Source organism: Prionailurus bengalensis, chromosome C2 (assembly GCF_016509475.1).
Source record: "Prionailurus bengalensis isolate Pbe53 chromosome C2, Fcat_Pben_1.1_paternal_pri, whole genome shotgun sequence".
In the NCBI taxonomy this organism is placed as follows: domain Eukaryota; kingdom Metazoa; phylum Chordata; class Mammalia; order Carnivora; family Felidae; genus Prionailurus; species Prionailurus bengalensis.
Window position 1 is genome coordinate 55436115 of NC_057350.1, and position 12648 is coordinate 55448762.

Consider the following 12648-nt stretch of genomic DNA (forward strand, 5'->3'; position numbering starts at 1 on the left):
TTATAGTTACTGAAAAAAGAAAAACAAGGAAGAAGGAAGAGCCATTACTATAAAACTAGGGATAAATAAGCATAAGAATAAGAAACAGTGCAGAGTGGTATATATGAAATAGAAAGACAATGGAAGGAGTTAATGTCAATTTTGAGTAACGTGACTAAAATGGACAAAAATGAAGTTGACAGACACAGAATATTCTCACCTGCACTGTGGACCAATCCCATTAATTCATATTTTTGACATCTCATCTCTTCTATGTTCAAGTTTAATAAAGTACTAAGTTTAGTCATTAGTACTCTTTGGCCCATGGGCCCTAGGTCTATTTAAAGATATTAAAATATTAAATCTATTTAAAGATATAAATATATATTTGAGATACTAACATTGTATCTTAGATATTAACTATCTTAAAGGATAGCTGATGTAGATTCAAAGTTGGTTCTGACCCCTGGGCCAGTTGGTGTGGGCAGTAGGGTCAGAAGTGACCCTCTGAGAGGCAATCCCCTCCCCAATATACAGTAAATATGAAGTTTTGAGCAGGTTCTAAAGCATGAAGGTCAAAAAATTAGCTCCCCTTTCTCTTCAAATGCCTCTGTGGTGATAAGTGACATAGCGGGTGAAACAAATTTAACAATAACCCAGGCTTAAGGACGTGGTAATACAGCGAATGGAGCTTGGTCCTCAAAGGAAAAAATTATTTGGTGGACACTTCCACACATACAATTCTACAAAGCTGCAGTGGTAGATTTCAAAGATAATCCTGATCTTTAAGAATTTAGAAGGATGTAAGACAGTGGTTCTCAAAATGTGGTTCTGAGACCACAGCATCAGCATCACCTGGGAACTTGTTAGGATGCAAATTCTAAGGTCCCATCCCAGATCACTCTGAAACTCTGGGGGGTGGGGCCACTAAGGTAAGTTATGAAAACTATGCTAATCTTTGGGGAACTGGAAAGATTTTTGTAAAATATGAACCAATGTAAATGTAGAGTATAAATACACTCAAGTGACATTTACTTTTTTATGTTTACATTTTTTTACATTTACTTTTTTAGGGAGGAGGAGCAGTGGAGCATAGAGGGGTACACAAAATTGATGTAACTGTTTACATCTTAAATCTTAACCATAAATGCAGACGCACACCTTTGAGATGCGGCTCAGTTTATTCTGTGTTTGCACTAATGATGACCTACTTAACAACCAGAGTAAATGACTGAAACGCCAATGACTTGATGCCCATGGGAGAAGAGACAAGTTTATTATGCTTTTACAATAACCTAATCAGTACAGTTTACATAGGGGATCAATAAATACTTGTTGAATTAGTACTGGATTAAACACTAATAGGCAAAAGGCTTTAATAGTAGGCAGTCAAAAAAAAAGAGATTTGTTACTGAATATTATTAAGACAGTATTCAAAAGCAATTTGAATGTAAACAAACTTACCAAAAAAGCTTTAAAATAAATGGAGTATTCTGATTTTGGTTATTTAGAAGACACTGAACAATTTCCTACTGTTTCTTTGCCTAGTATATACCCTTTTAATTCTCTAACTGCCAATTACTAAGTATATGATTATATACAGCAGGTGAAAATATTGTTTTGTGACCAATACTTGTTCTACCTTTTTAACAGTTATCAGTGTGTCCTACCTTGATATGACAAGTCTAAAACTGAAGGATTCTAGTTTCTAGATGATTATAGCAGAATTTTACTCTGTCAGAAATTAACCTTTTCCATCCTTGAGCCACCTCAAACTCTGGCAACAAAAGAATGTAACATCCCACTGTCCAAATGCTTTTTGGCACTGATCTCCTTAACAAAAGGAATGGGAGAGGTACCTGAGGACTCCTTAGAATATGATAACAATAAGAGAAAGAAAGAAAGAAAGAAAGAAAGAAAGAAAGAAAGAAAGAAAGAAAGAAAGAAAGAAAGAGAAAGAGAAAGAGAAAGAGAGAAAGAAAGAAAGAAAGAAAGGGAAAAAGAAAGAAAGAAAAGAGGAAAAAATTCAAGAGACTTGACATAAGGGAACTAACAGCCTCAGGCCTTTGAAGAAGGCCTTCAGTTTGGTCTTATGACAGTAGAAGGACTTTACCTTATAGTTGGGAAGAAATGTGCAAAGAGGCTGCTTTCTAGTTTGTATCTCTAATTTACATACCTAATGATGCTGCTTTGGACTTCAAAGCGTTCTCAGAAAAAAATCAGCTATAATTTCTACAAGTTACACAGCAATTTACTGACAGCTGATTTGATAGTCAAATATTTAATGAACATCCACTTTGCACCAAGCACTGTACAATAACGTAGAGGTACAAAAAAAGTGTAAAATTGGTTTCCACCTTCAGAGCTTTCTTTCTGGCTAGTAGGTTTTTGTACCTTTTTTTTTTTTCCTCTGACTGGCAGGTTTCAGTTATGTCTCTGAAGCTAAAAGTTGATGCGCTAGGACCAGATTTCTGTTCATAAACCATTAACTAATAAACAGTTACTAAAAAGACAAGATGAGGAAAATACCGGAGTAAAATTAATGAGGTGAACAAAGGCAATATGTGAGAACTTAACATTCTCTGGGCCTGAATGAAAAGATCTATTACACAAGAAAAAAGTCGAAACTCCTTAAAAATGGCGAAAATGATCTGGACTTGGTCTATCTTCCTTGTTAATCTTATCACACACACACACACACACATACACACACACACACACACACACACAACCGCGCCTCATTTAGGAGATCTGGCCCCAGTGGTCTTTTCTCAGATCCTTGATCAAGCTAAGCTTCTTCCTGCCTCAGAGCCTTTGTACATACAGTTCCACCAGCGTCTTGCCCAATAGGTGCTCAATAAAACACATGCAGAATGAATATACATTTACCTTAATTTTTTAAATGTGTCATATTTAAAAAGATATCTATTAAATTCATTAGTTTTACAATGGTCTTTTTCCTTCTGTAAATAACAGAATGATCTTTTTTATATTTACAGTTTAAAATATTTATGCTCTGATAAGACACATTAAAAACTTTGATAATACAAAGAAGCACAGAAAATAATCATCCATAATCTTTCTATCCATATGTAACTAATGTTGACATATTGTTATTTTTTCTTTTTTTGTATATTTTACATACTTGAATTTATGCATACAGCATTAAGTTATCATCCCTATGTCAATAACATTTCTTTGTAAACAATCTTAATGGCTATACAATATTCTATTATTTGGATATAGTCTAATTTATTTAATGGTTATTTTCAGCATTTGCTATAAAATGATGCAGTGATTAATATCTTTGTAGTATATAATCACATAATAAATTAAGCTGAAATATAGAATATACTTATTATCTACTTATTTAAAAATTCACCTTGAAAATGTAATTGGTTTATGACAGTAAAGTACACTTTAAAAAAGGGTTTTTTCCTGCTATTTCAATTTCAGATCACATTTTACTTCCTAAAACACCATGGCCAATCCATCTCTGGTTATGAGAAAGTGTTCTTTGTCTCTACCATGTTAGTTGTCTAATCTGTTATAGACTTGATTACTTAGTTTCAGGATATAAATAGAATGTTAAGAATGGTAAAGGCCAAGATACTGCCCAACAATTTAAATAATGTTGGTATTTATAAGTATTTTTAAAAATTCCTAAAGGGTGGTACTTATTCTAATTTTAGAAGCATACAGAAGTCCCTGAGAAATGAATACTGTTCTTATGAAGCAGAATATATTAATCCTAAATACTACTGTCCTTTTTAAGTTCTTTATTATTTGTAGCCTATTTAAAATCAAGAATTGTTGCTAATAAAATGGTTACTCATATAACTAGCAGTTCACTATTTCCTGTCTATAGTTTAAGAACCTTGACTATAATTCAGACCTCAGTCATTAGAAACCATGAGCATTAACCAAAAGTCTAAACAACTGATACTGGGTACACTATTTAAAAGCTTTTCTTCTCTAGAAACAATGAAACAAAATATATTCCTGAAAATGGAAATCTGGGGGAATTAAGGGAAAGAAATCCAAAACAAAAACAAAAACAAAAAGTTCAGCAACACACATACCACAAATTCTTCATCCACTTTATTTAATGTTAATTCTGCATCATCTTCTGGGACAGCTTCTTCTTCTAATTCTTCCACTGGGTATGTTGGTCTAAAATAATAAAGCTTAGTATGAGAGGAGAGTTAAAAACAAAACATTTTAGCATGACAAAAAGGTATAATGTGAATATTAAGAATCCCTTCTACACCAGATATTATCCTTTCCTACCTGCCTTCCATAATCACCATTACATGTTTGATGTACTCATTCTGAAACTTTCTACGTAAAGAAGCAAAAATGTTTCTCTCCAAATTTAAAGAATAAATTTACACAATTAGGATGGTGACATGCATACAGTTACCCAATATACTTTTTTCACTTACTAATATACCATATTTAAATACATATACATTTTTCTCTCCACCCCCCCCCGCCCCGCCCCCTGGCACTGTATTCCATTGAACTGTTAAATAGTACCGTAACTAATTTAATTAGCAACTATGGATGAACATTGAGGTGGTTTCTGGTTTTTTTTACTAAACAATTTTACAAAGATCATCCTTATACATTTATCTTTACGTCTATCAACTACAATAAATTTATACCAGTAGAACGAATAGCTGGGTCAACAACTTTGTACATTGTATTGTTTTGATGTATATCACCAAAAACCAACTTCCAAAATGTTACCCTACTTCACATTCCCAAAAACAGTGACTCCATTTCCACATGTTCACCAATATTGTAAATAAATGTTAATCTTTGCCAATCATATACATGAAAAATCTCTCTTGTTTTATTGCATTTCTTTCACAGGAGAATGATTGAACATTTTTTCATGGTTTAATCAGTTATTGGTGTTTCTTTTCCAATGAAATGTCTATTTATGCCCTTTGCCCTTTTGTATATTAAGAAAATGGGTGCTTTGCTTAACTTGTATCAAAACTATTTTTTCCAGTCTATTACTTATATAATCTTGGCCATTCAGGATTTTTACAATTCTTGTTACATAGACTTGGCAACCTCTTCTTGCATGGATCCTAGCTTTTCCCTCACATGACACATCTCAACCACCTTTGACTTTTTAGTACTTCTACAGTTTCATTTTTCACATTTACACCTTTGATCAATCTGAAATTTATTTTGATGGAATAAGAAAGGCTCCAGCTTATTTACAAAATCTAATCAGTGGTCCTAATACTAAGTATTGAACAATCATTTCTCCATCAAGATTAGTGACATGTATTTCCCATATTAAAAATACCCAAAAGTATTTAGGTTTATTTCTGGAAACTTATTTTAAAAATCTATACCTCAGACGGGTTAACAAAATATAAAAATCAACATTTAAAAAATAAATTTCCTATTTTTTTATTAATTAGAATTAGATAATGTCTAAAAGGCAATGTTCTTCTAGGATTTGTTTCGACATATTTAATAAGTAAAATAGTCATCTATAAATATGTAACTTCTATGTAAATTATACATTACATAGCTGACATATTCTCTGATGCCTATTTTCAATATTTTCCCCTCTTTTCCCTCCCCATATATTTAGAGTCCTTATAAATTATCAAAATCACAATACGTGGCCAAGAATTAGATATGCCTACAAATAAAGTAAGTACAAAACTGAATAATGGTTGAGAAACGGATCACTTCAGGTGAATTTAGAACACATTGGACAATAAAATTAATAGTATTTAAAAATGCCAAATGGAGTATCACATCTCATAACTTTTCTTGGAGTCCAATAAAGAAATAATCTGAATCATATAGTTATTCCTTATACCGCACTAACTCATAATATTTAGGTTGAAGCATAAAATTGCCATTTTTTAGTTCATTAGATGAATATTAGTAATTTCATATGGTTTAAAATGATGTGAGCATCTGTGATATACAAAGTGCTATGCTAACTGCTATACAGTATATATGAAGAGTTCATAGTTTCTGGCAAGAAAGCCTGACCTGAAAACAAATGAGTTTAAAACCAAGGGATAAATATGATCATAGAAATATAAACAACACATCACTGTCAAGTCAGAGAAAGAAGCAATAAACAAGATCTAAGAGAGTGTCAGGTGGCTTCTTCAGATGGCTATTATTCTTGGCCAGTATCTATAAAAAAAGGGAAAATCCCATTTTAAAGTACTATATTAATTTCCGTTTTTTCCTTAAATCTACAGCTATCAGTTACCACCATGTATATTCCATCTTTGTGTATATAAATAAAGAGACCTTGAAAAAATTTCCTACATTGATGAAGATATTCATTTACAGTTGAACCTTTAATAATTATTTAAATTTGAAATGGGCAAGAGCATGATAAAATCAGATATTCCAGTTTTGTCTATACACAGACATTTTTAATCACTTGTGGCATTTTCAGTTTAGAATAGTCAAGAGGAAGTACTCCCTGTCAGTTCAATTAAACAGCTCTGAACCCACAGAGGAAAAAGCTATCCACATAAAATTACCATTGTCAGGTTGGGTAATTTTTACCTTTTCCAGGTGAAACCAATATATTTTAATGCTTCTTCAGCTAGACAGTCAAGAACATAGCATATATGTTCTCCAAATCCTGACTTTAATTTTGAAGGAGGAAAATCTGCAGTTCTACCCTGAAACACAAAAGATATACAGTGTCTTATTTGTTATTTATATTCCATATGTCAAAATATTTTAAGCAAAGTACTCCTGAAAAAGTATATTACTTCTCTATTTCTCAAATATGGTTTAAAATAATGAACTATATTGCTTCTTAGAAGTCCATCTTTTCTATCCATTGATACATACACTAAAGGAAAATGAGGATGTTTTATTGTCAAAGGTATCAAACTGAAAGGCAATAACCCCATGACAGAACAAGTAACTGATCCTATTAGGGTGAAAAAAAAAACAAAAACAAAAACAGTAAAGCTACTAGCTTGGTATCCTATCATTAAACAACCATAGGAAGGACAGAATGAATCACTTGTCAAAAGTTAATAACATGTATACCAAAAGTTCTTACTGAATGCCCCCCAGGAAAAGTCAGAAATGAAAAGTACAACCAACCGCTATCATGGTCTATTAAATCAAAGTTCCCTTTCAAAATACAATGTTTCAGCTTCCTACGAGCATTTTTTAGGAGAACTAAGTATCCATAAATTTACCTCTGAGACATAACAAGATTAAGAAAAATATTATTACTTTGGGCTACAAAGAGTACATTGAACATTTTTAGAAGTGGCATTAATATTATAATACCAACCATTCTGAGGTTTTATCTGAAAAAATCCAAATATAATTTTACATACGTATGTATTGGGTGTATACAGATATTGTTATTCATAGACAATTCATCTAAAAGGGTAGCATCTGTGTTGTTGAATTACCAATATTAAAATTCGTAACTTGACAACATTCTGAAAGAAGACAGTTATTTACACTTACAAATGATCGAAGTTCAGATAGTATGTTAGATATAGTTGCATTAGGGTCATCGTATTCTTGAGGTTGCTCAAAGGGGCGTCCTGCTTTGTTAATCAACCAAGCAGCAAGAGTGCAAAACATGTAGAACTGTTCACCAGGGTTGGTAGGCAGTGCAAAATAGTGTCTGTTTCAAAACAAGGGGGGAGGATGGAATATGAAATATTTTTTAATGGCTTTAATTCCAATTTAACATTTTTAAATTAAAAAAAAATCTGCAATTCACCCTTTGAAGTTCCCAGTAATCCACAACACTCATATTAAAGTTTTTAATCAACAGGACTAGGGTAATTACTACTGTACACAAAATATTACATCAAAGAACTTACACTCAAGTAAATGCAGGGCATGTTAAAAAACTGATCATGTACAACTTTTGCCAATATCATTTATGTCAGGAATAATTAATAAGAGAGTACCTCTTGAAAATGGTAATTTGGAATTAAAGACAATTTCAGAGTTTAACAAAAGACCTTAATGATTATTCACTATGCATTTTTACATTTTTTACAATGTCCCTGGTATCTTTACATACTGTTCCTAACCTATCGGGTATGTTAAACAGTTGTTCTCATCTTGGCTGCATAGCTGAATCCCCTGAGGAGCTCCTCAAACTATAGCTACTGGACCAAGCATTGCTTATTCCCTCATGAATTAAATCAGAACTTCTGGGAGTAGAGCCCCAGTACAAGTATGTTCCAAAAGCTTCGTATATGGTTTTGAGATGCAGCCAGCCTCAATAACCACTAAGTAGCATATCCACAGTCTAACAAACATTTATTGACTTTTGCTAAATCCCTTAGCCTACTAAAAACAGTCCTATGAAGATCAATATGATTTATACTTAAATAGGTTAAGAATAAAACTTGCTAACAACCTTTCAGTCAGCTGATCAAAGATCTAATTTTGCCCTTTATGTGCAGTTATTGCCATTATGTTCATAACTGTATTTTTAGCTATTATAACTATTTTAAATAAGAATCAGCAGTCTACTCTTTCATGTTTTCCAAAGTTTGTCCTGCAGGGTAAGTGTAAATGTTTTGAAAGGTAAGAGATGGCTGGGAAGAAAAAGGTAATGAAGTTCTTCCAGGTATATGTTCACAACCCCTTCAAAGTACCCACTGCTAAAAATTCATCTTTTCCTTACTGGCTGATGACAACTCCATGACACAGGACTGGATATTGAAAGATCCTCCAGACCTAGTAGAGCGTTTTGCAAACTTTAGCATGCATCAGAATCACCTGAAAAGCTTGTTAAACACAGACTTCTAGGCTCCACCCCTAAAATTTCTGATACAGGAGACCAGGGAAAGGGCCCGTGGAACTGCATTTCTAATAAGTTCCCAAGTGATACTGCTTTCGGTCTGATGACCACACTCTTGAGAACCATTAAATTAGGATATTGCCACTCAAATCCATGATCCAAAATATCCTGCTGAACTCCTGAGGAAATAGTACTGAGGTTATATCACTAGAGCCTTAAAGCCATTTTCTTTTAGTTTGAAAAATATACTTGGGGGCAAAAATGCATTTTATCATAGAAAATGTTGGTTATTTATATTATCCTGTTTAATTCATTTATGTAATAACTCTCAATCTCACAATTTCTATCATGGATCAAGCAACACTACTTTTTCCTCTAACTTTTATTATAGACCGACTTAGCAATATGGGCAGTTTACATAGAGCCTACATATCTCAAAATTCAAGTTATTGGAAGAGATCAACTAATGAGATCAAAACTGTCATGGGAAATTATTTTAGCCAAGCTATACCCATTCAAAGAAATCACTACAGATTTTTAATCTAAATTGCACTTTACACAATAAACAAATCTAAGTATTAGCTTATTTATCTATCACTAAGCTACACTAACTGGAAGAGAAAGTGCTAGCTGTGCATTACCCTCAACAACTAATGGCATTGACTTCACGATATGATGGACTGTTCCCCACCAGAACAAGGGCAGAATTTTAGGTTGTATGATAGACACAGTTCCAGTAGCTGTCGTTTCATTTGTCTTTTCCAATTCTTAGTTTCTGAGAGTACTGTTCCTGCAAAGGCAGGAGTCTTTTAAACCATAACAATTAATCAACAAGTTTACTTACTGCATATAAAGTCGAGCAAAGTCCTAGGTACCCGCAGTTAACCACTTGTAGAGACAAATTATCTCAGAGGAAAACAAAAACTAGAAGCAGCTAAAATGATATTCATCTTTGGGAATGAGATTATGGGTGATTTCAGTATTTTTTTTCTACACCCTTTCTTGTGTTTTTTTGAGTCCTCTACAATAGGTTCTTTTACAACTTTTGTAATCAGAAAAAACAGTTTGCGTTTTGTGGAGGTGCGTGGGTGCTTTAAAGTCTAGGAAAGCCGTCTTCCAGTCTTTTCTGCGTTTCTGAAACTTTACTCTCTCTAAAAAACACCAAGTCTAAACTCTGTGAACTCCGTGGCCTCTGTCGCCAAGTTCGGGGGGGAAGTGCCCCTTCCTGCCTAGGAAGATGGAGGCAAGTGCAACTCGCGTTCAAGGTTCCCCAGAAGGCGGAGGAGGCATCTCCCCGGGCCTGGCCGGCTCCCAGGCGCTGGAGAACGAGGGCACCCACCTGGACGGGGGCTTCAGGTTGTTCTTCCGGAGGAGTTCCTCCTCGTAGTGGAGTAGCTTCAGCTTCTCCACCAGGTCCTCCATCACCACGAACATGTGGTAGGCCGCACCAGGCCCCCGCTCCACGACCACCTCCCCGGCCCCTTCGCCGCGGGACCGAGACACCCCATCCTCCAAACCTGAGGGCGTGACCACTGCCGTCGCAGCCGCCATCACAGAGCAGGCAGAAAGAGCCCCGCGTGGGCTTCGGCCCACAGACCTCGGCCGCCTGAGCCGCCTGCGTTGCCGCAGACGGGACCGCCGCGACCGGTTACCAAGCGACCGCCGAGCAACCCGTCTCCAGGGAAACTAGACTCCGCCTCCTTCCCGCCCTGTTTTCTTCTAAATTCCCTCCAACCAGGGCGGGCTTTCTGGATGACGTCACGCCGGGACAGCGCCCCGAGCCTCTGGGGAGGAGATGGCTGAGAGGCAGTCCCGCCCCTCGTGGGGGCGTGGCGTTAGCCCCCCACCACCCCCGTCGGGTGCACGCCTCCTGGCAAAGGAGGGGCGGAGCGCATTTCTGCTGAGATCTCCCTATAGCTCTTAGCTGGCTGGGAGCTGGTTGGGCCTGCTGGTTACGGAACGCTGCCCCGCGGGCGTCTGAGTTAGCCGCGGGTAGCCTTGAAAAAAATCAAACAGAAAGGAAGACGTGCACTGTTGAAGGCTAAGGTAGCCCACGACTATGATTTCCTTTTTCTTCTCAAAATTGGAAGTTTTCGAAGTTGCAACAATAGTGTCGTAGGTTTCCCTTCATCTCAGGAACTTTCCAACAAGAGGTTTCTGTATTTGCTGCATTTAACAGTACAGTATATTATAAACCTTGAAATATTATAATTCCCGGTTGTTACTCTGGCGCTAGAAAAAGGAAGGGGTGGGGGAAAAGAAGGGCAGGAGATGAGCAAAAAGGAGGCGTTGGGAAGGATTTGTTCTACCTCCGAAACATGAATTCTAAGTTCACATCCCGTTGATTAATCTGTTTCAAGCCCACTACATGTAGCATAAAGTTTTGAGGTTCCTTGTTAAAAATCATCAAGATAAAGGGGATTGTCTTGAATTTCTCTGTGCCACAGTTCTGTGTTGCTAAAGTTACTACTGTACTCTGCAGCTATTAGAAAGACATAGCTGACCACAGCTTTACAGTTTTCAAAAAAGGCTTGTGTATCAAGCAGTTTTCCAAAAAGCTGCATAGAAAATGAGGTAGATGGTGGATGTGTGGAGATTTCGTGGGAGAAGAAAATGTGTAGGAGGAGGCTGAAAATGTGTTTGCGTTTATAATGTGATTTGGGAAAGATCTCTGATGTATTATACCTGCTACTGGAGAATATGGAAGACTCACATTTTTTGACATAACTGAAGTTTGAAATTTATCTGTAATATATTTTTGTTCTTGTTAGAAAATGGGTGGAGGAATACTTTTCACTTTAATATCAGTCTAGACCTAACTTCTCTCTGATACTAATAACGTGAAAAATCAGGCAAATAAATACTTTTTTCCACTTACCAGAGAAAGGAAATACATACAATAATTTAGAAGTAACTCAAAGAGCCATAGATAACTTTTATTTTTAATTTTTTAATTTTTTTTTTGAGAGGGAGAGAATGCATGTGTGTGCACATGTGGGGGTGAAGAAGTGCACATGTGGGGGTGAAGAGCCCTTGGGACTCACTCTCATATCTGTGAGATCATAATCAGAGCTGAAATCAAGAGTCAGATGCTCACTGGACTGAGCCACCCCGGTGCCCCAAGTCTTGCTTTTTAAATGAATAACATTTTACTGGCCTACTGCAAGTCATTAACCAGTTGATTTTAATAAAGATAGGTTGGAGGGGCCCCTGGGTGGCTGTCAGGTAAGGGTCCTACTCTTGACATTGGCTCAGGTCATGATCTCACAGTTCGTGAGTTCAAGCCCCACATTGGGCCCTGTGCTGGTAGCCTGGAACCTACTTAGGATTCTGTCTCCCTCTCTCTCTGCCCCTCCCACGCTTGCTCTCTATCTCCCTTTCAAAATAAATAAAAATAAACTTAAAAAAATAAAAATAAAAAAGATAGATTGGAAAGTTGGATTTGACTGTACTCCACTACAGATTTGATCTTTTTCTTTGCTAACTTGGAAGAGTGTTTCTCACTCATACATCCCCACCCCAGCCACCACATATATGGGCGAGGGATGCTATGGTAACTTTTAGTAACTTTCAGACTGCAAGATAGATGTTATGATTGGAGAAAAAAATGGAAGTTCAGGTCCATGCCTGTGGCTGTTTAAATGACACTCAAAAAGGCTATGGCTAAATTAGTTACACCTAGGGAGATAGATGTTTACTCAAGGCATGCTGCCTGCATAAGATGTTTTGACATTTTCAGAAAGTTAAATATAGTACTCAAGATGAAATAGCCAAACATTGTTTTTTGGCTAAGAAACTCTCCAATAACATATGTATTTTGACTGAAGGGGAAAAAATCCCACCTGTCCCAGAACTTAGCCATTTTCTTC

The 12648-nt window shown here is 36.0% G+C and overlaps 1 protein-coding gene across 1 annotated transcript in view; it reads right to left on the reverse strand.

Moving 5' to 3' along the window:
- Positions 1–10464, reverse strand: part of IFT57 (intraflagellar transport 57) — a 53691-nt gene extending 43227 nt beyond the window's left edge. Inside the window, exons 1-4 of the mRNA XM_043594073.1 lie at positions 10119–10464; positions 7480–7642; positions 6547–6665; positions 4062–4152 (exon numbers count right to left, since the gene is read on the reverse strand). Of these exons, the coding sequence (XP_043450008.1) occupies positions 4062–4152; positions 6547–6665; positions 7480–7642; positions 10119–10330 (585 nt within the window). The 5' untranslated portion in view covers positions 10331–10464. The remainder of the gene's footprint in view (positions 1–4061; positions 4153–6546; positions 6666–7479; positions 7643–10118) is intronic.
- Positions 10465–12648: the final 2184 nt, after the last annotated feature.